This window comes from Diachasmimorpha longicaudata, chromosome 14 (genome assembly GCF_034640455.1).
Source record: "Diachasmimorpha longicaudata isolate KC_UGA_2023 chromosome 14, iyDiaLong2, whole genome shotgun sequence".
NCBI lineage: Eukaryota > Metazoa > Arthropoda > Insecta > Hymenoptera > Braconidae > Diachasmimorpha > Diachasmimorpha longicaudata.
Window position 1 is genome coordinate 4,633,058 of NC_087238.1, and position 20,977 is coordinate 4,654,034.

The 20,977-nt window shown below is 38.4% G+C and overlaps 5 protein-coding genes across 11 annotated transcripts; 3 read left to right on the forward strand and 2 right to left on the reverse strand.

The window, feature by feature from the left end:
* Window positions 1–53: 53 nt before the first annotated feature.
* LOC135169260 (ATP-dependent DNA helicase Q5-like) lies at window positions 54–6,126 on the forward strand. Of its 3 annotated transcripts, none has more exons than XM_064134097.1 (9): window positions 58–524; window positions 972–1,096; window positions 1,170–1,334; window positions 1,413–1,589; window positions 1,713–1,977; window positions 2,052–2,163; window positions 2,472–4,330; window positions 4,410–4,469; window positions 4,872–4,985. In XM_064134097.1, exons 1-8 carry the CDS (start codon window positions 437–439, stop codon window positions 4,457–4,459), a joined length of 2,841 nt encoding a protein of 946 aa, XP_063990167.1. In that variant the 5' UTR covers window positions 58–436; the 3' UTR covers window positions 4,460–4,469; window positions 4,872–4,985. The 3 variants fall into 3 exon arrangements, with proteins under 3 accessions (XP_063990169.1, XP_063990167.1, XP_063990166.1); XM_064134096.1 differs by lacking the exon at window positions 4,872–4,985 and adding an exon at window positions 5,991–6,126 and having other exon boundaries at window positions 59–524; XM_064134099.1 differs by lacking the exons at window positions 972–1,096; window positions 4,872–4,985 and adding an exon at window positions 5,991–6,126 and having other exon boundaries at window positions 54–524.
* On the forward strand, window positions 5,287–8,625 carry LOC135169265 (sarcoplasmic calcium-binding protein 1). The gene is made up of 4 exons (XM_064134104.1): window positions 5,287–5,553; window positions 5,991–6,157; window positions 6,221–6,350; window positions 6,546–8,625. The coding sequence occupies exons 1-4, from the start codon at window positions 5,502–5,504 to the stop codon at window positions 6,776–6,778; spliced, it is 582 nt and encodes a 193-aa protein (XP_063990174.1). The 5' UTR covers window positions 5,287–5,501; the 3' UTR covers window positions 6,779–8,625.
* Window positions 7,018–16,284, reverse strand: LOC135169258 (NPC intracellular cholesterol transporter 1). 4 transcript variants are annotated; one of them, XM_064134091.1, is made up of 9 exons: window positions 15,971–16,284; window positions 14,132–14,770; window positions 13,841–14,033; window positions 13,266–13,397; window positions 10,185–12,769; window positions 9,920–10,108; window positions 9,642–9,729; window positions 9,231–9,322; window positions 8,716–8,961 (listed from the first exon to the last, which is right to left on the reverse strand). In XM_064134091.1, the coding sequence occupies exons 1-9, from the start codon at window positions 16,040–16,042 to the stop codon at window positions 8,956–8,958; spliced, it is 3,996 nt and encodes a 1,331-aa protein (XP_063990161.1). In that variant the 5' UTR covers window positions 16,043–16,284; the 3' UTR covers window positions 8,716–8,955. The 4 variants fall into 4 exon arrangements, with proteins under 4 accessions (XP_063990160.1, XP_063990161.1, XP_063990159.1 ...); XM_064134089.1 differs by having other exon boundaries at window positions 8,823–8,961; window positions 9,162–9,322; XM_064134090.1 differs by lacking the exon at window positions 9,231–9,322 and having other exon boundaries at window positions 7,018–8,961.
* Window positions 16,285–16,790: 506 nt separating this feature from the next.
* Window positions 16,791–18,625, reverse strand: LOC135169263 (mitochondrial coenzyme A diphosphatase NUDT8). 2 transcript variants are annotated; one of them, XM_064134101.1, is made up of 2 exons: window positions 18,418–18,625; window positions 16,791–17,636 (listed from the first exon to the last, which is right to left on the reverse strand). In XM_064134101.1, exons 1-2 carry the CDS (start codon window positions 18,472–18,474, stop codon window positions 16,935–16,937), a joined length of 759 nt encoding a protein of 252 aa, XP_063990171.1. In that variant the 5' UTR covers window positions 18,475–18,625; the 3' UTR covers window positions 16,791–16,934. The 2 variants fall into 2 exon arrangements, with proteins under 2 accessions (XP_063990171.1, XP_063990172.1); XM_064134102.1 differs by lacking the exon at window positions 18,418–18,625 and adding an exon at window positions 17,867–18,025.
* Window positions 18,626–18,658: 33 nt separating this feature from the next.
* Window positions 18,659–20,763, forward strand: LOC135169264 (sugar transporter SWEET1). Its single transcript, XM_064134103.1, has 4 exons — window positions 18,659–18,878; window positions 18,953–19,030; window positions 20,040–20,322; window positions 20,464–20,763. The coding sequence occupies exons 1-4, from the start codon at window positions 18,802–18,804 to the stop codon at window positions 20,677–20,679; spliced, it is 654 nt and encodes a 217-aa protein (XP_063990173.1). The 5' UTR covers window positions 18,659–18,801; the 3' UTR covers window positions 20,680–20,763.
* The last annotated feature ends 214 nt before the right edge of the window (window positions 20,764–20,977 follow it).

Here is a 20,977-nt window from a genome sequence, read left to right on the forward strand (position 1 = left end):
TAAAATAGTTCTTCTTTTAATTAAGTCAATTGTTAAAGACAGAGAAGCCACAGTTAATAGAAGAAAAAACTCCCAAAACCCTGACCCTGACCGGAATTGAACTCCAATTCAATGCTCAACACGCCACCAGACCGAAATTTGAACATGAAAATGTCAGTGTGTTCCATCCGTGAGTAAAGAATGGCCCTCTCTAGGCTGTCGTGAACATCATGAACGTTCGGCACTCAATAAAAATAAACATATGAAACAGTGTTCACAATAATTACAAATTTCCTTCAATAAATAATCAAATAACCCTCCGATCTATTTGCAAGGAGCTAATCCCCATTCGTCTCTATGTTGACATCGACTAATGGGTTAGTCGTCCAGACAATTAACCATTGTCATCCGTGAGATAACCCTCGCATTGTTACCAGTCATTAAATCAGTGTAAATAATGTTGAGACAAGCACTGAAGAAGTTATTTGGCTACGATGATTTTAAAAGTGATATTCAGGCACGAGCTGTTGCAGCCATCCACAATGGTAAAAAAATATATTCAGTACAGGGGGTGGGGTAAAATAGGTATTTTTTAAATTTGTATTGTTTCCTTAAAAATCTATTTCATTCCACAAAAATTGTCCACACGAAGAGAAGTGAATGGTAGAGATTACTATGATAATGGATATTTTGTCTTAAATGATTTTTCTGCTTGTCTTTCATCATACTTTTTACCTCACAGAGAAGTAGAAACTGCATTGCCCTATAGTAACTAAGACCATGTGGCAATAGTAATGATTACTGTGGCATAGTAATGCTTACTAAGTTATAATAATTGTTGCTAGACGTGAATATTTAAATAGTTCTTTCTACTATGGCTCTTTTCTTCGTGCAGTGTCAGTATGAAATGAAAAGTAGAATAAATAAATGAATAAATTACGAGTAGATTGGAAATTAATTAAATAAATGTTCAATGGATCATCGAATTTCAGGGAAACAGGACGTTTACGTGTGCATGCCAACCGGTGGTGGAAAGTCGTTGTGTTTTCAATTACCAGCTGCTCTCAGAGAAAATTCAGTGGCTCTTGTTATTTCTCCACTTCTGGCACTTGTCAAAGTTCGTAAATCGATGTTACATAATTTTATTCCGACACACTGAGGATGAGTATTCACAGAATGATTTTTCACAGAATCAAGTTGACTTTCTGAATGACAAGGGCATCAAGGCTCATGCATTGAATTCAAAAACACTCGTGAAGGAGAGAAATGCAATTGTCAGGGACTTGGGGTTCAAGAAACCGTCGACTAAGCTGCTTTATGTCACACCTGAGATGTGTACCCAACAGCATTTTCAGGTAGAAGAGCCCTCTGGATGTGTTGGGTCAGGTTGAGAGTGAATTAGGTGATCGAGAATTAATTCCATCGATTTTTAGGACTTATTGACAAAAATGCACAGGAGTAAAGCACTTTCTTATATCGTTGTGGACGAGGCCCATTGTCTGAGCCAATGGGGACACGATTTCAGGCCCAGTTATCGGAAGCTGGGGGTCTTGAGAGAGATACTACCAGGGGTACCTGTTGTCGCATTGACAGCAACTGCCGCAAAAGAGGTAGAGCATTTCAGAAATACTCCACCTAAAAAGCATTTGCCTCTTGCAAACTTTTCGGTCACAAGATGTTATCGTAAATCATTGTCTTCAAATGTTTTCATGGTGGTGTAATCGCAATTTCAGGTAGTGGACGACATTTTCAAAATTCTGAAAATGAACCCGATAACATTCTCCTCTCCAGTATTCCGGGAGAACCTCTACTACGACGTGTGGTTTACCGACATTCTCCCTGACCCCCTAGAACACCTAAAAAAATTCATAATTCAATCCCTCGGTTCCAAAGAAAACAAGAACTGTGGGATCATCTACTGCAGGAAGAAGGAAGCTACTGAATACCTGGCGACAAAACTCACCGAGGCTGGCATAACGACCCTAGCTTATCACGGCAGTAAGTCACTGACCCCAGGAGAAAAAATAAACTCTCATAATTCAATTCACCAATTCCCTCTCGTTCTCCTCTAGGTCTCAACAGTAAATGTCGATCTGAGGCTCAAGATAGGTGGACATCGGGCGATGTGCCAGTGATTGCAGCAACCTGCAGCTTTGGAATGGGGGTGGACAAAGGATCAGTTAGGTTAGCATAATGAGAAATTCTGTGCCACAACGATTGCCCCAAATCCGTCATTGGATTTAATCTCACACGTGCAAAAAGGGTGAGGTAAAACGACCTTTTCTAAAAGCTTCATATCTCCGGGTCAAACGATCAAATTTGAGCAAGTTACGTCTCATTTTCAAGCTTGAGAAAAGAGGATTGAGTACAGCAAAAATCATGAAATTTCACTCTACCGATTCCGAGAGATTAATGTCGACAGAAAGCTCGTTTCACCCCTCGTCCGAAACTCTCAAATAAGTGCTCTTGATCGTTTTATTTTCGATTCCCAGATTCGTGGCCCATTGGACGGTCCCTCAGAGTGTAGCTGCTTACTATCAAGAGTCTGGTAGAGCCGGGAGAGACGGAAAGCCCGCATCATGTAGAATTTATTTCAGTAACGAGGAGTACAGAGCCATTGATTTTCTAATAAAAACTGTTGAGCCAGGGCAAACAATGGAAATTGCTAAACAGAAGAATAAAAATTTTGAAAAAATGGTTGCATATTGTATCGAGTCTAAGTGTCGGCACAGTATATTCTCAAAATACTTTGGCGATAGTCCACCTGTTTGCAAAGATCGTTGTGATGCTTGTAAAGATGAGCAATCGTTAAAAGATCGAATAGAGAGATTTGAAACGAGTCAGTCCCAGAAATTCCAGAAGTCCCGATCAGTTTTAGAGGGGATTTCCATGCCAAAATACGATTACCAGTATGAAGAGGAGCAAGGAGGAGGTATGTCCAGGGAGCAGCTCATGGCCATCGAGAAAAAAGAGACTAAAGACCTGATCGACAAGCAATTTGCACTGAGAAGAGGGAATACCTGTAGTGACGACCAAATTCGAGAGCAGAATTTATTAGCTGCTAAAAATGCTAAGGTCCATGCAGCTGAGTCCACCGACAGAAAAGTCAAGGGACTCACCGTTCAGATCAGGGAGCATTGCTATGGACAACTCACAGCAGCTCTTTTAAGTAATTATAAACTTTTCAAGGAATTTCTTTCAGAAACAATTCCAGAATCTCACGTAGCAGAAATCGCCCGAGAGCTAGAGTATATGACCCTTTGTAGAACAAAATTGGCCAACAAGTATAAGCTAGACATCTCGCAGGTTCTCTCCAACGTAAAGACGGCCACAAAGAATAACTTAATGTACGATTATTTTCGAGAGTTGCAGGAGTCCGGAGGACAGAGAGATTGTCTTGATGAATTAAGAAGTGATGGATCTAGTCTCACTGCTGACGATAATTGCAGACATCAGGTTCATTCTGGATTTAAAACAGCCTCTGAATTAATTCTAAGTGTAAGTGATAGAAAAGGGATTTGTCATCCTGGGATGAATGAACCCAACCAAAATGTCAATGATGTTTCCAGCCACAAGAAGAATGTTAATTGTGGATTCAAAATGGCGTCTGAATTTCTCTCAGTTACTAACAGTCCGGAGACTACTCATAAGAGAAGAATATCTCATTCTGGTAAAAATGAGTTTAGCCAAAAGGTCAACGACATTTCCAGGAGTAAGACGAATGTCAATAGCGGGTTCAAAACAGTTTCTGCTTTTAAAAAAGCTTCTGAACTCATCCTCGACCACGATATTACGACTAAAAATAGTAATAAGTTTTCCGAGGCTGCAGAAATCATTAGTAAACCTGAAAACACTAAAAAGACTGAGACAAAAGGTGCCAAAACGACTGGGAGAAATTCAAAGTCTTCGACAGAGAAAGGAAACAATTCTATTCTGAAATATCTGACGAAGGACAAGACGACTCATGACTCAAATCCCCTACGATCCACTGGTACCAAGTCAGAACAATTGCTTTCAGTGGATCACAATACATGTAGCACTGACATGTCAAACAAAGTAGAGAAACGAGCATTTGGCAAGACCTCACACAGCCCCAGTGATAATCAATCACGTAAAAAGTTTAAACCGAATACAACGTCAGATGATAAGCTCAAAGGAAAAAATAGAATTTCTGGTGATGATGAAGTTAATGAGAAGAGAAAATTGGAAAAGGCTGTGAAATTTGGCACTGCTGAGGTGTTGAAGAATTATCTTATGAAATATTATCCATCGAAACCAATGCCGAATAAGGAGGGCTTCACCAGAACCTGCAAAACTATTCATCAGTTGATTATGGACAAGAGAATCATAGGTGAGATATGAACAGAATAAATGCAAAATTTTATTCATATTCGGCTTATCAGTTCGTTTCAACTGTCGCTGACTTTCAGATGAAGGAGAAATCAAGAAATTTGCCAAGAGCTACCTGCAGAATATGTAAAATTCAATGAGTAATTATAATATTTTTGTATTACTTATCAATGTATTTATTTACGAGGGGGGAAGATGAATAAAGTGTGATAGACTTCTGTAAGATGTAGAAACATTTGTCGGTCAGTGTCTTCCCCTGGAAGTTATTTGACTCTGAGAAAATCGGATTTTGTACAAAAAATATTCCATAATCTTTTTGTTTTCATTTCAGAATCAATTAGACTCTCTAACGAGAATAATGAATGGGGGAAAAATAGACTAGACCCATTGATACACTCAACACCCAATAAATATTATTTTCGTATATCGACTAATCTCCCAAAAAAAACCCTCAGATAAATAAAACTGAACAGTCATAAACTTCCAATTCCCCCCCAAAACCACCTAAATATCTCATAAATTTCGAAATCCCATGTTTACAGACCCAATAACAAACACAAACGGAAATGTCCATTGCAACTGTCGCACGTAAAAATACATCGCTGACACCAATTGTAAAAGAGGATTAGAAAGAAAAAGGAGAGCGGGGTAGACACTTGTCTGAAAAGACGACCGTGATCATGTAAATTTCGACCTCAGTTTGAAATTAGAAACAAACAGCGGAGACTCTTTCGAGGTCGTATCCGTAAATAATTGGCAAAATATTGGCAAACTTTGTTGGATGTATTAGAGACCAGTTACTCAGAAATTGGAAATGGACTTGTGATAAGATGCAATGACTGTGTCGCAGACACTTTGATACACCTCAGTGTCTCTTCCGGCTGTAATGAATATATATGCAATGCCCACTGAACACCGGTCTCTTGAGATGTTCAGATCTAAACTTAGATCACTCCCGAATCTCCCCACGTACGGTACAGATCGAGATTATTTCTCAGTTGTCCTCCTCATTAAATCTTCGAGTCTTTCCCCTTTTTACTCCCATTCTGACACTGATTCCATAAATTATATTGTTTATCTACGTCCCAAGTTCACTGATTTTTTTATACAGTTATTTTTTTCTTCGTGAAAAACAGTTTCTCAACAAGTGGCTCTGTGAATAGTTCACCGAAATGGCATATAGTTGGGATAATCGTGTTAGTTTCATTGTCAAATTCCTATATGGTCAGTACTCACTGCATTCCATTTATATACTCTGCATTATGTCTAAGCACCTGAACGAAATAGTTCAGAGAATAATCATGAACACAAATATTTTATTTATCAAGATTACCCTGAGAGAAAAAAAAGTTTTCCCAAAAGTTAATTAACTTCAGAGAAGTATTCTTCCCTCAAAAATAAAAAATCATAAACGGATTTTATTTGAGATCTTCTGTAGCACAGTCATCCTCAAGAGCAATAAAGCTGTCATCATTTGAACTTAATTAAGCTCCTCTGGGACTGACCCAACCCAAGGAATATAAATTTGTAAATAAATATTGGACAGAAATTTTTTTTTCTCAAGTTACGGTACCTCAAGCGAATAAATTCCATAAAAAATTAAAAATTCCTGAGAGCGTTCCATTAATATTAATGCTATCATGTGATATTACATACATTAGATATCGATAATAATGGAGTTCTCGATCAGCACGATTTCGAATGCATGGCCCTGAAAATGACGCTGATCGAGGGAAAGGGAGACTTCAATTATAATCGATATCAGGAGAATCTTCACATAATGCTCTCGCTATGGGAAGAAATCGCAGAACTCGCGGATTTCAACAAGGTATGTGGTGATGTGTGCATCGATAGCCGGGCTTTATGTTATTGTTATGTATTTTTATTGAAGGACGGAGTTGTCACTGTAGAGGAGTTTAAAGAGGCTGTACAGAAGAGCTGCGTTGGACGCTCTTACCGGGATTTTCCTCAGGCTATGAAAATGTTTATTGATAGTCATTTCAAATTGGTGGACATTAACGGTGAGTTTCTCTATTTTTATTGCATATAATCGTGTCAAAATACGATACAATTCCAAGAAATAATCTCTTAGAATTTTCAATGCATCACAACTTGTTCATATTTTCATTTTAAATTTTGATAAATTCCTTGTGCTGACAATTTAAAAAAATACACTGAGGAAAAATTGATAAAAACTGTCCATCGAAAAATTGCAGACGATGGTGTAATAGCAGCCGATGAATTTCGATACAACTGTGTGAGTCGAATGCCAGTGGACAGTGTCGACGTTCTGGACGAGGCATATCAAAATTTGTTGACAGACGACGACAGAAAACGAGGTGGACTGACTTTATCGCGTTACCAAGAGCTCTACGCCCAGTTCCTAGGGAATCCCGACGAAAATTGTCCAGCAGTGCATCTATTCGGCCCTCTACGAGAAACCTGCTAATCCTCAATCCCCCGGAAAGCCCCTCACAATCAAAAAAATCCATATCGACATGTACAAAACGACTAATTAACTCGATAGAGAAATAATTAGACCATAAATTAATGACGTGAGAGAACGTTCGAATAACTCGTAGTGAGTCTCAGGATCCAGTAAGCATTATTAATACTTTCATTTCAAATAAAAATCACAATTTGTTACGTTGACAATGAATAAATAAATAAATGTTCGTATCATCGCTATTTGATATGCCTTTTTTTATATTTATTTCTCACATCACTATATACAAGATTACAATGCTTGGCGTATAGTTTCACAGAGACTTTTCCATCATTCATCGAATTGCATTAAATTTTCAACAGAATTTTACAAATGAAATTACACTGTGGCAATTACATTATCTACGCAATCAAAATCAACAATAACCGGACGATATCGTTCCCAGTGACGATAATATGAGAATTAAATTACAATTCTATGCCACAAATACCCCTAGTAGGATTTTATTTTTACTAATTTACATCCAAATCCCGTACCTTTACTCAATTTATTAACAATAAACTGCATCCATTAGATTTAACTTTGTATCAGTTGAAGTGATTTTTTGTATAAAAATTACGTTCTTCATAGTACAAAATTCTTTCCAGTTGTTTTTATCGGTGAATTTTATATAATGAAAATGATTATATCAGTAACACAGCATGTATCTCGATCACGATAATGGGGATAATTTATTTAAGTGATTGTAGTCGTGACTTGAACAATGAATTGAATCCTAATTCATGGAAACGAGGGGATGAGTTGGCATTACAAGTCAAATTCCTTCGCAATGAATTTTTATTTGAATTGTTGCTTATTTTTACCTTTTTTCAATAAATCTCTGCGCAGCAGTATAAAATTATTAAATACACGTCAATTATTTTTCACGTAACGTTTATGCCCCAGAGGAGGAAATTTTCTCGGAAGATTTCCTATTTGAGATTCGAAATTCCGACGTTAGACCCTTTATACCTCGAATGTGAAATAACTTTCACGATAAATCGATGTTATGCCTGAGAGATACGCTGAAGACTACGACGTTTGATTAAATGCAAGCTGAAAAATATGTACCTCCCACAGAGACAAATGAAAAGCGACACAACAACAATTAAGATACAATTGATTTTTCTCATCTTTTCTCAATTCGCAATACTTGGTAATACTTAGCAACTTGTCTTTCCAGACAACAAATTTTTCAATAATTTTAGGCTAATAAAACACGTGTATTTGAAAATAATATTGTTGAAGCCAGCCCCGAACGTTTAACACACACACGAATGAATACCAAATAGCTGAAATTATTGTAAACTAGTTGCATGAAAATTATTGCTCCGTCATACGTCGGTTAATAATATCAGCGATGATTCATAATTTATTTTATCGTAATGTACGATCGACTGAGATGAAATGTTGCGAAATGATTTTTCTCATATTTTTAAATAAATTCGTATTGAATTTGATGTGTATGCCATTATCGTGAACACAGTTTGATAAACCGTTATTTTTTTGACAATAAATTACGAAAACAAAAATATAATTATTTAGACAATTTTTCAGAAAGATAAAGTGCAACAAAAATATCTTCGACTGTTTGAACTCGTTAATAGTTTAGTAAATGAAATTATTTCAAATTCCATGAAAAATAGAGTTCTTGTTGTTGACTTCAAAATACCTATTCTGAGTGTTCATAGTACGTGTGGAAAAATTTAATTTATTTGTAATCAAAATTCAATTAATTTCTCCATTTTTCCCTGGCATTGCCGAGACAAATAAATTATCATGAAATAAACTTTTGAAATAATAAAAAAAAACCCTCTAACCCTTTTTCCCTCAAAAATCCGTCAATCAGATCTCCCAGAAATGACCAGACTTACCCATTAAATTTTTCAACACGTGAACAATAAAAAAAAAAAGTGAAAAATGGTTATATTACCCCATCTCTCTCCCAACATTGCAATTATCTCCCTAATGTGAAAACGTCAATTTCTACCTAGGATCGCTGTTTACACTGCCGTAGGAAGTTGTTGGGTGTGAAATATTCTGGACAGGAGGTGTCGTGGCATCAACGAGTACACCGCCTGCGATCTCGTTGGTAAATCCACCTGATTGGAGTCGACCTCTTGCGTTACGTCGGCGGGACATCACGCCTACATTCATAACAAAAAACAACACATAAACCCAATAATTTATATCTCCTACATTACGCACGTGTGTTAGTATTTCCACAGATTGCTAAACGCTCAAGAGTGATTAGGAATAAGTCATTGTTCTGCTGACAGATAACGTCAGTGTTTAAATAATAATTGACGACAAGCGCATAATTAACTGAAAATTATAGACTGCCTACCTATCTATCACAATCGAGAGCTCGGAATGTACTTGTGATGGGTGTAGTGGGTGTATTTGTTTTGCTTACTCGATGATTTAATGAGGTTTCTTGCACGTTCTCCAGATTTCCACGCATGGCTCTCCTGTGATTGGCCAATTTCTCTCGATTCATAGGTGAGCCTGGAACGGATTGTTGCTTTAACCGTCAACTCATCAGAGAATATTGTCATTCATCAAAAACACGAGAAAAAAAAAATTACGTTGAGAACTTAATAGACCTGAGCCTCAATGTACATCTTTATCGATATAAACAAAAAAAAATGGCTCATGGCTTTATTTGCTTTTCTAAACATCCATTACACCCGTGCTAAACAAAATATGTCGTGTCCCACCTACCGAAAGCATATAAAAATAGTTTTAACTCCTCGTGAATTTATTTTTACCGTGCAATGCGTTTAAACAATCAATGGATCGTGCAAAATAAATAATCCAATTTTACCTATGTAACTCAGGAGAACTGGAAGGAATATCAGACCGTGGGCTGCACCAAACAGCACGATTGCCAGATACATTCTAAAGTAAAATACCTGGAACACAGATTAAGAGATATGTTTAGAGTCATCTGTGTGGATTTTCATAAAATATAATGGAAAAAGAATTAACAAATTTATTACGACAAGATTGGTCAATCCTGTTTACATTAGATTTCTATTTTTGGCGTTCAAGGGCGCCAATAACTTTCTCATTTTATCGTTGACAATTTTATTCACAACTCACTTTGAATATTTGGCTCTTTGCAAAGCCTAGTACGATTATTCCACCGAATTTGGTGAGTGTTATTCCACTGAATACTGAACTTCCCATGTTCGTTACAGCATCAGCAACTCTCTCCAGCCTTGTTGCTCTAACTGACATTGAAAATGAGTGAACGAGATGGCTGCAGAACTCCACAGAAATGCCAACGGCCTAAAAGAAATCAAATCATAGAAATTATTTTGTGAACTAAATATTTCTTTTGTTTTCCTTATCAAATAAAACTTACCATAACAAGATTAACTAACGACACAGCATTAAGTGTAATATGCCACCAATACATCAACCCACCAATGTTGACCATGATCATAGTAATAGTGATGACAACTACACACGACGAGAATATATCCAATCCCATGAGGAAGAACGTTACCAAGAATATGGCCAAGAGGGAAATGCCAAGGCTCTTCAACGTATCCGGCCACATAGTAAGATACTGCTCATAGAAGACGTAGAAAACGCTGTAAGGAAATACCTCAGTCCTCTCACTACGGTTGGCAGCCTCCATATGACTATTAATCATATTCGTGATATTATCCGATATCTTCCTGGCAGCTCTCATGGACTCATAGTAATCAGCCGAAGTCTTTAGAATCGAATGATAAGTCATGAAATACGAGGCTCCAACCTGCGATAAATTATTAGCAGGATTTAATTTATAATTAACTCCTTGTCCATACGCAGCATGGCCAGCCTTCACACACTGATCATTAGGATTATCATTCAAGAAATAAGAAATATATTTCTCGAAATGCGATCTAGTAGGTCTTCCCAATTTGTTGATACTCTGAGGACAATTCGTACACATAAATTTCTCATGTGGACAGAAAGAATTATTTCCTGGAAAGTATTTGCAGCAATTGTCCGCCTGACTCCAATCAATATAATCATCAAGCCACGAGGAAGCTGGTTTGGCAACATAAGTTATGTTGGACTGTTGAGCAGCGATGAACAGCTGAGTACCCAATGAATCAGAGTTACACCATTGACCGCCACAGATTAAATTCTGTGTCTCTGTATCCGAATAATTCAGTCCCCCTTTCACCACGAAGTACATGGGCGGCCCTATCGACAGATATTGATTCAGAGATTTAAAATATTTCAGAACAAAACTGTCCTCGGGCATGGAAAGCTCCTGATCAAGGCCAATCTCAATATGAGGCACCACTGCTATACTCGTGCACAGCCATCCGAAGAATATCACCATTACTCCAGCCCTCACCCACTTCTTCAGTAAAAATGGAACATAAGCGAGTTTGAAAATTTTGTATAAAACTCCATCGACGACCTCCTCTCCACTGTCCTTCTTCGATCCTCTAATCCAGCAACAGACATCCATCCTATTTCCCGAATATCTAAGAGTGTCCAGGGTCAACAAGCTCACGAAACACGTGATCTGTAGTAAGAAATCGATGAGAAGTGCCATTCCTGCGTAGAGGGCGAAAGCCTTGACAGCAGGCATGTCTGAAAGGCCTCCAAGGAAGAAGCAACAGCTCTCAGAGACACTCGTCAGGAGCATACTGGGGCCAACTTGACCCAGGATCCGGCCAATGTGCTCTGGAATCGATTCATTAGGTCTCCTGCCCTCTCTCTGATGTGTTTGAACAAGAATAAAAACGTTATCAACCCCAACAGCGAGCACCAAGAACGGTATAACTTCAATGATAATCAATGTCGCTGGTAGTCCAATGAATCCAAACAATCCCACCGAGGATATCACAGATGTTAGAACTATTAAAACACCTCCAAGGCCCAGGGTGATCTTGGAATCAATCAGCAAACGACTACAGGACTTCATCTGCCCCAGTGAAACAGTGATGTAAGCAAACATGATGATGTAAGATACGAGAATCGTTGATATATCTGATTGTGATTCTCGGTACAGCTCGTCTTCAATGGATCTTTCAGAGGTGAATGCAACGTCCATGTAGCTGGGCTTCTTCGTGGCGACCCAATTCTTCATGTATTCAATGTAAGTTTTCTCCCACTCCATCGCCGGCTGGAGCTTTGATTTGTTGTGATAGTTATTAACCAGGAATGTCAGGACAATGGCAGTTGCCTTCTCGTAGGGAGGATCTTTGAGGGATTGTCCTGGTGACAGAAATCCTCCAACAGCTATTGCTGGTTCTATGGGACCTCCATAAGGAGCTAGACACTCTGAATTATACGGATTATTTGTGCAGGTCTTAAAGTGGTCCAGATAATTAATAGTGTAACCGTGTTCTTCGTCTGTTTCGTTGAATCTCTCCATGCTATTGGTCCAGTATCCCCAGATGCTCTGAATCGTGCATTTCTCCACTGTCGGGGGCCCAGTGAAAGCATTTGTCATAGGAGCAAAACAAATATCAGCTAGAGTGTAATTGTTCTTAGTCTTGATGGCTTTGATTCCTTCCTGAAGCTCCAAGATTGTCGTCAGAAATTCTCGGTGGAAGACTGGGCCAAAGCTGATCATGCCGTCTGATGTATTATGAATGATGTTAGGAAGTCCCACAGCTGATATTATTATCTGCTCATTCCTGTAGAAGGGCTCGAAATGACTGTCGAAGTACTGTCGCTCCACTCGCGATCTCGATGTCGCTGATGCCCACAACTCCACTGGATCTGTTGTCACGTGAGTATATCTGATGCCACAGCCCAGGGCGATGATTACACAAGCACTCATGAGGAGAACTTCGACAGGTCGTTTGGCGCAGAAGACACCCCATGCACAGAAAAATTCCTGAAGAAATTTATCTGTATTTGCTCCCAGTTTCTCGATCATCGTGGACTCCTCTTCTTGAAGGCCACTAGGTAAATCATCAGCTGATGTGACACCTGGAGATTTGTATATTGTCAATTGGATTCAACATGGAGCGGGGACATATATGCGAAGCAAGTAACAATCACATGAGCTGAAAAGCATTAGGTAGTCGAGCAATGCAGTAGATTTTTTTTTATCGCAATCACTTGACTACATAATTATAGAATTGTAGATCTGATTAATGCAAATTTGTGGATAAAAACGAGGGGGTAATTATGATTAAAAAAATTACTAGAAGATTACGAGACTAGCAAGAAGTATGGAATCCGTGGCATGGATTACCCCTTCGTATAAAAATAAATAAAACAAACGGTGATGCTGAAAAAAAAATATAAATATAAAACGATGCAATCAACAATTAGCAAAAAAAAAATATGGATAACGTACAATAATGTGAGTGACACGCAATGTAAAACTAACAGGCAGTTAGTGACAATGAGAGAAGCGGAAATAATATGGAATGTAAAAATAGAGCAGAATGAGAGAGATTGAACCATCGAGAAAACATACTCGATCTTTTCGACTGCAGTGGACTGTCCTCCTGATCAGCAGCCAGAGCAATACGTGCACCATCTCCAGGGTGATGCAAACCAGCGGTGAGACGTCTACCCACCTGTCTCCCTACTTCCTCGCCCCTTGCAACTACGCACGCACCATAAAACATTGTTTTTTTCTATCTGCTCTCTTATTTTCTTTTGTTTCGTGAATGAAGGTGTGGATTAGATCTATGCGAATTGGAATGCGCAAATAATAATGTATATGTCGTATTTGCGCCACAACTGTCGGCTGTTGGGCTCTGATATTAATAACATTGGAGGTCTGCTCCATAAATTGAACATTGGCGATTTTGTAAGTACGCAAATGACGCAGGACAATCATAATTTGGTTGTAAAATTAGACCTTAAGCCGCAAATGGTTCCAGGCTTGGATGGAAATATAAGGAAATTTATAAATGTGATATGTACCCCAGCCATGACGATAGGATCTCGGCTGAATACATGAATTAATTTCAATTCTCACGCTGAGAAGTCTCTTGTAACACTCCAAAGACCAAAATCAACTGATTGTATCAGTGTTTCACTTACCTATCGTCTTTCGATTGGTGAAACATACGATCGACAGGAGAAATAATGGGGTTCCGAGGATGAAGATTATGGTCATTGTTACTGCGTATCCGTCGTAACCGAACAGACTGAACGGCTTGGGGGGCAGAGGAGCTGGTGGTGGCACTGGACAACTTTCTTCACAGTCCACGCAACTGCAAGCTGCTGTTGTCGACTGTCAGAAAAAATTTCATTTATGAAAATTGAATGAGTAAAATTTTTTGGGAGAAAAAGAAATTCATTCCCATTTTTTCTTGTAACATTGAACATTACATTGTATGGTTTGCTGCAAGGTGTGATATTCGGATCCATCGGTGTAAAATTTCCAACTTTTTTATTCGTCCCAATGTACGTAATCTGAAATGGTACATAAGGATTGTTCGCAGCGTCTCCCATGAATTCGAACCACCTCTTAGGAGTGCAATGACTCGATGCCCAGTCCCCACACATGAGGTCAAAGGCTAATTGGCCAGTGCTGGGAACTGAAACTCTGCTGCAAGATTTAAAAGTCTCCTCCAGATAGTTATTTGTCACGTAAAGATCGACCCCATCGATATACGTATCATTGGGCCCAAATTTGGTTATATTCAGGAATTCACTCTGACTCTCGCTGCACGTAAATTCACAGAAATGTTTAACCAAATTCCCGAGACAGCTGGGACAACGTGACAGAATACTTGCAGCTAGAAGAATGTTCTGGTCGAGAATCTTCAGTTGTTCTGTGTTGCAGCACGTTTTGATCTCTTTACCGGGTGCCTGAATCATATGGGGACAGAGTTTTGCTAGGAACCCCTGTCCCTCGGGGTCCAGTGGCTTGGCCGGGCCGGAGTATGGACAGTACTTGGCATGGTCCAGTGCATCTCTGTGACAGGAACCATACCAGATGCAGTGGCCATCTTCACCATTGATGACCTAGTAGAAAAAAATTAATTTATAATTTTTTTGAAGGTCAACAGAGCGATGACGACGGTTCACAGGACTTATTGCCGATATCTTCTCCTTCTTCATGTCTTTGGCGGATTTCTGGGAAACGATGGATCAGATAGATAAAACTATCTAGTTGCCATGTTTTATCATTTATCGATGACTCATAAATCGCCAGAGTCGTAGGTTTTTTTCTAAATTTTTAGTCAAGTTTTGCAAAACTTCGATTTTTCACGTCAATTTTATCAACTGTTTTTTAGACCAATAAAACTTTAAAAATTTTTTTTTTCACGTCAATGTTACTATTTATAAAGAGTAACCCAAACGGTTTAAAATGCGCAAATAAAAAATAGCACAAAATTTATCAGTTGTGAAGGGCAGGAGTCGATGTAAAACAAAGAAAACATTTGTAACATAAAAGAACTAAACTGAATTTAATTGAATCTATCAATTGTGATAAAACCCAAACACCCCCTTAAGAAATTATCTGAGCTCTTTTCGCCATTTATTCCCCTCCCCCCCTCCCCCACCACTACCGCCCGCCCACTTCACCGACGGCATAAAAATATTTCTTCACCTTTGGGCTCACCTGAATGTTTTTTGTCTGTTTGGAATTTACGATCGTTTATGTTGTCATTACCAATCGAATAAAACACAAACAAAAACTATGAAGATTCATCATTATTCCATGACGAATCATGGAATGACCAATAGATAAGCTGTTCTGATTAATGATAAAGCCCCCTTCATCACCCACTTCCATTAGTCAGCAGACTAAACAAGAATTTTTTAATTATTCTTATTGTTCCACCAACAGCATCGATTTTAACCATGATCAATCACTTGGAAGTGTTAAACGTATAGGATCAAGGACGAATCAGTCCGGACATCTTTGATACGACCCCGTCACGTACATCGAGTTCGCAAACGGTTAACGTCGGCCTATTGTAAAGTGCTCAAGGCATGCGAAGCCGTCAAGGAAGACCGACAGACGTAGAAGGACAGATTATTAAATTAATCGCGAGTCTTGTCAGGCATTCCTCAGGGAGACTTCAAGACAGGTCATTTTATGGGGTTTGAGTCGGATAAATATTGTCCTGTTGGGGCACATCGGAGGGACGTGTGAACACTCCTGACATTTTTCCGTCGTAAATTATTTATAAATAATAAATTAAAATTACAACTTACCGTGACTGATACAATGGTGAATAGAAGCAGTAATGACGCTTTCATCGATGACATTCCAGAGCACACAGTCATAGTATCTACGACTGTTGACTCGGCGATAAAAATTATTGTTGTTGGTTAAACTTATGATTAACTATCACAATTCACTGGACAATGGCTGGATAACACGATTGTTTACGGTTCTCCGTATTAATTTCATGTATTGGGTGAATTTATGGGAGGATTTGTCGATAATATTGTAACTATACGGACTGTGGAAAGCGAAAACTGATGACTCCACTGTCGGGACCCTGGTTTAGCCCCTACTCCACCCTTTGGTTATTGCAGTTTTTCTGCGCGTGCGCAGTAGAGTCAGGATCTAACGAAGATTGACGAAGGTGAACGAACGACGATGAGTAGGAAATATCAAACCATTTGGGCTGGGACTCGACTTTAACTTGATGATTCAGGTTTATAGAATTCGAGGTATTAATTGGGGTTTATTGAGGCTACGAGAGGCCATATCGAATTATTTCATTAGTCATGGCGTCGGTCTGATTCAGATTCATTGTCTAAGTGACTGATTTTCAATTAAAGTCACTAATGAAACTCACAGATTTTGAGAATTTCATTCAAATCGATATCACAACTTCTCAAGGTTTCCTAATATTTTGGAAAGTCATTTCATGGATAATTTCCAGATTAGATTTTAGAAAGTGTAATTTGAAAGGTCTACACTCGAGCTGGTATTTTACCGACCGGATACTCTGTTTTGGACTATTTCCAGTTGTCGAATGTTCCAGCTAATTTCATGAGTAAAATTGAAAAATAATGAATTAAGTTTCGTTAAAAACTGGCGTTTATAAATACAATTTCTTCTTTTATATAAATAATTGAACAATGTTTCCATTCGAAATCAAGATATAATTGAAATGGTAGCAATTCCTCAGCAGTTATTCCATAGCAAATGTCAAAATCGTTTCACTCAGACGTTTTTTCCAGCGTAATTCTCAATGGATTGTACAAATTGTAGTTTATGTCGATAAACATCAGGCAAAAGAGCCTTCATAATGATATGTGTTATCAGTGCTGTGAGACCCCAAATTTTTCGTCCCGCGACTGAATAAGCTGGCAGTGTATAATTATTACGAAACTGAGTGAATCCCCAGTGATTGGGATCACATAACGATTGTAAACTGATGACAAATGCCTCTTCAACTTCATGTGGATTGAATTTCAATTGTTGAGGATCCACGTGACCGATGTAACCCAATACTGGCATAACATGAATGTGCCTTCGTCCAACGATATTCGCACTCGACCAGACATCGACTGTTTCCTTTGGAATGTTCAGCTCCTCCCATGTTTCTCTCAGGGCAGTTTCTTCGAAACTATTATCGCTATTATCCCGCATACCTCCAGGAAAGGATACCTGTCCCTTGTTCTGCCGCAGTTTCGTTGATCTCAAGGTGTAGAGAAGACCCATTTCATTTTTGTAGATACATAGGGGAACGAGAACAGCTGCTGTTCTCTGATTCTCCGATGGCAAACTCGTCGATGTCTGAGCTTTTTGAAGTCTTTTTATGCATTCGTTGCGACTCGATGGACTCAGGATTACGTCCGGATGGAAACGATGTACTTTTTGGATGCTGTCCTCATTGCTCAGGTTTCGCTGAATCTGCGCGATCTGCAATTGTTATTGGAGCTTGAAAAATTATCGTGATTTGATGAGTAATTGAGTTGGAGGTAATGAGAGAGTGAACGGTTCTTCGGAAGACAATTTTCGTTTGGAAGTTGTCCAACGTCAGATTCAGAACATCCTCAGGAAAAAACATTCTTTCGAAAAACTTTTAAAGAATAGTTTTGGGGGATCAGGGAGATCTGATGATTCTTCTCAAAATTCCTTGAAGATCTTACCCGAAAAACAAATTTTCTACGTAACATGTTATTACGACCCCACCTGTAAAGACTAAACTGATAACACTGAGATATGAAACTCAAATTTAGTCTTATCGCCCTTGACAAAATCAATCTATTGATTTTTGGCAGGTTTTATTTTTGTTTTCAATTCCCATAACACCAGACGAACCCTCACCCTCGGAAAATCAAAAAGATCTGAAAATACATTTCTAAATTTTCATTCCTCAAATTTGTCAATTAAATTTCATGGAACATATGAAAACTTCTCGAATAATTAAAAAGTCAGTTCTTAATCTTCTCAAACATCAAAAAATAATAATAATAAAATACAGAAATTAGATTTCATCAAATACAAAAACTTCTTCGTGAATGTTCATCACTTCGCAAAATCCACAATCACTTTGCTCTTCTACAGGAAAAATATAAATTGTCAGTAAAATCTTTGAAACGATCCCGCTCTCAGCATGCAGATCACCCAGCAATCTGATTTATCGATACAATAGCCTCAATTTCGCAAATAAAAATTACATTCAATAAATATTACTCACAACAGTGTATCGTTGACACAAAAAATATTTGAATGCATTGTATCTATTAACTGCCATGGAGGTCCTTGAATTTACAGTAAAATTCCCAAAGTATCAACGAATCTAGGATAAAAATGTTTTCACGTGAAAGTCTGATGACACAATTGTCAAAAATTTTGTTGAGCCAAATACGCATTTCAGGGCATTGGCAATGCGATATACGGAGATATAATTCGCTATTGAAAATTGAGGTTAGCATCAGCGAACCTGGTGGGACATTCAGGCCCTCATGATATTCGTCTACCCTTTCGTAATTATTTGTTGATCCAGTGACTGTTTACACGTCATTTATATCTCTAAAGTTATTTGTTATTCTGATGAATGGGAGAGGTATGAGGACGTGCCATGGTGTCGACGGCGGCTAGAGATCTTTTGGCAACGTCTGCTTCTATTTGCACAGCTTTACAGTTCCTAGCTGGCACGTAAGTGTAAACAAACCTTGATAATTGCACTAATTACGCCGACTGAATATTTGCTTCTTCATTATTATTGACAGTCTCGTGTGCAGAAAATATATCAAGAATGGGACCACTGGAGACGCCTCTGCCCTGGCATTTATTACATGTCTCATGTCGTGAGTTGATTCTTGATTGATCGTTGGGACGTCAACAGATATAAGGAGTGAGTGGGGCAAAATGGAGACGTGTTTTTTTAGTTTTAATGATCCATTAAACTGCCATTGAGTTGAAAAAAAAAATAAATAACTCCATGAAACAAGTGGTACGTGTGCAGAGGACGTTCTTCTTCGTTTGTTGCATTTAATGAATTTCATGATCTAAATGAAATTGTCAAAAACTGTTCGACCATTCGTGAGAGGACTTGAGGGCCTCATCAATGCCCATTTCTGTGATCGAGAGAAATATTTGCAGGGCATATTAACCTCAATTAAGTTGATAGACAGTGGTTTTCAATCCATTGTATTAAAAAGAAATTTAAGAATAATGAAAAATCATTAATGGATCTCATTTAAGGTTATGTCCAGCATAGTCTCCCTCAAGAGCAGCAACTCGTGCCAGTGAGACCTAATTAGGGTCCTCCGAATGAATGAATATTATACAAAAATAATTTCCTCTCTCAAGTAGTAATTTATTCCCTTTAACCGTAATTACCAGCTGTTTATATTACTATGACTCTGGGCACCCTGTCATGAGACCTCTAGTTATCCGTTTTTATTGACCAATATACTATTGACCGTTTGTGGGACTGCAGTGTGCCGTCCTAAGCCTAATGAGGGTCACTCGAGTCAATACTACGTCACCCCAGCATGAAGAGGGGGCAGGTGTAATACTCAGGACAGATTAGAAGGAGCATATGACCAACTGGGGGCTCGTGACCCCTAAAGTTCGTGACGAAATGACATGAACGGAGGGAATATCACCTCATTACTAATGACTTAAAAAAAAGAGCCCTTCCTAATCCGATGGACTTGGCTAGAACTTAATTTATGATTTTAAATGATTTTTTCGTTCAGCTGTGACGACTGGAGAAAATGTTGAAAGTCTTCTTCGGTTTTGCCTCACTCTCTTCAACCGAGCCATGTCGATTCATTAATTGAATTAATTAATAGAGATGATTGTTTTCAGATGTAGCTTCTGGCTGAGATATGGACAGATGATCGACGATTTCTTCGTCATTTGTGTCAATTTATTTGGGACTCTTCTGCAGTTTTTATACATCGCCATTTTTGCATTGTACAGTGTTAAGAAGACTTTAATTCTTAAACAGTTTGTGGGGGCTATTCTGTTCATCTCTACAGTTTATATCTACAGTATTGTTCACGCAGACAGGATAGAGGCTACTAAGCATGTGGGTCTTCTCAGCTGCAGTCTGACTATCCTATTCTTCGCATCGCCCTTGACCATGCTGGTAATCCTCCATTTTTATTATTGGGAGGAGCTTCATCGAAGGAATCAAAGCTTCACCATGAACAATTCAGTGTTTTTAATTACAGAATTTAATTGCTCTCGTTATTAAAGAAGTTAATTGTTCTTGTTGAATTAATTTCAGGTTCATGTGATCAGGGAAAAAAATGCAGACACTTTGCCCTTTCCCGTGATAGCAGCTTCCCTGGTGGTATCGTGCCAATGGTTCGTGTATGGAACGCTATTGCAGGATCCCTTCATGGAAATACCGAACTTCATGGGATGCATTCTCTCTGCATTTCAATTGTCACTCTTTGTTATCTACCCGGGGAAGAAGCAAAATGCTGCTTACTTTATATAAAAAAAGAAATTGGAGTATTTTGTTATTGACTGTGCGTACTTAATGAGCTTTGGAGAATAAAGGGAATTATTGTCTTGTACAAAATGAAGTCCTTTAGTTTCCCTTCACGTGATGCCATCTTAATTTCTCAGGCCAAATCATTTGTTATTCAATTGTAATTATGTTACCTACTTTGTTCATGTTTACCAGAAGCAATAAAAGGTATTCAAATAACAGGATTAGTTCACCCCCCTGTGGTGCCAGCCTGTTTACCAAAACAGGTGGGCAAGAGTTCCGTTCATTGCACACAGAGGTCACT

What these genes read in the sequence shown, in the direction of transcription:
- LOC135169258 (XM_064134090.1), bottom strand. Translation starts at nt 16,042, where the DNA reads ATGACTGTGTGCTCTGGAATGTCATCGATGAAAGCGTCATTACTGCTT. An exon ending in CGTTAGTTAATCTTGTTATG is followed by an intron (nt 10,109 to 10,184) that starts GTAAGTTTTATT and finishes GATTTCTTTTAG; the next exon opens with GCCGTTGGCATTTCTGTGGA. An exon ending in AGTTCTCCTGAGTTACATAG is followed by an intron (nt 8,962 to 9,641) that starts GTAAAATTGGAT and finishes TTATGAATGTAG; the next exon opens with GCGTGATGTCCCGCCGACGT.
- LOC135169263 (XM_064134101.1), bottom strand. Translation starts at nt 18,474, where the DNA reads ATGGCAGTTAATAGATACAATGCATTCAAATATTTTTTGTGTCAACGA. An exon ending in TGTGTCAACGATACACTGTT is followed by an intron (nt 17,637 to 18,417) that starts GTGAGTAATATT and finishes TAACAATTGCAG; the next exon opens with ATCGCGCAGATTCAGCGAAA.
- LOC135169264 (XM_064134103.1), top strand. Translation starts at nt 18,802, where the DNA reads ATGGTGTCGACGGCGGCTAGAGATCTTTTGGCAACGTCTGCTTCTATT. An exon ending in TTACAGTTCCTAGCTGGCAC is followed by an intron (nt 18,879 to 18,952) that starts GTAAGTGTAAAC and finishes TATTATTGACAG; the next exon opens with TCTCGTGTGCAGAAAATATA. An exon ending in TTTATTACATGTCTCATGTC is followed by an intron (nt 19,031 to 20,039) that starts GTGAGTTGATTC and finishes GATTGTTTTCAG; the next exon opens with ATGTAGCTTCTGGCTGAGAT.
- LOC135169260 (XM_064134097.1), top strand. Translation starts at nt 437, where the DNA reads ATGTTGAGACAAGCACTGAAGAAGTTATTTGGCTACGATGATTTTAAA. An exon ending in GACCCTAGCTTATCACGGCA is followed by an intron (nt 1,978 to 2,051) that starts GTAAGTCACTGA and finishes GTTCTCCTCTAG; the next exon opens with GTCTCAACAGTAAATGTCGA. An exon ending in GTGGACAAAGGATCAGTTAG is followed by an intron (nt 2,164 to 2,471) that starts GTTAGCATAATG and finishes TTCGATTCCCAG; the next exon opens with ATTCGTGGCCCATTGGACGG.
- LOC135169265 (XM_064134104.1), top strand. Translation starts at nt 5,502, where the DNA reads ATGGCATATAGTTGGGATAATCGTGTTAGTTTCATTGTCAAATTCCTA. An exon ending in AACTCGCGGATTTCAACAAG is followed by an intron (nt 6,158 to 6,220) that starts GTATGTGGTGAT and finishes TTTTTATTGAAG; the next exon opens with GACGGAGTTGTCACTGTAGA. An exon ending in CAAATTGGTGGACATTAACG is followed by an intron (nt 6,351 to 6,545) that starts GTGAGTTTCTCT and finishes GAAAAATTGCAG; the next exon opens with ACGATGGTGTAATAGCAGCC.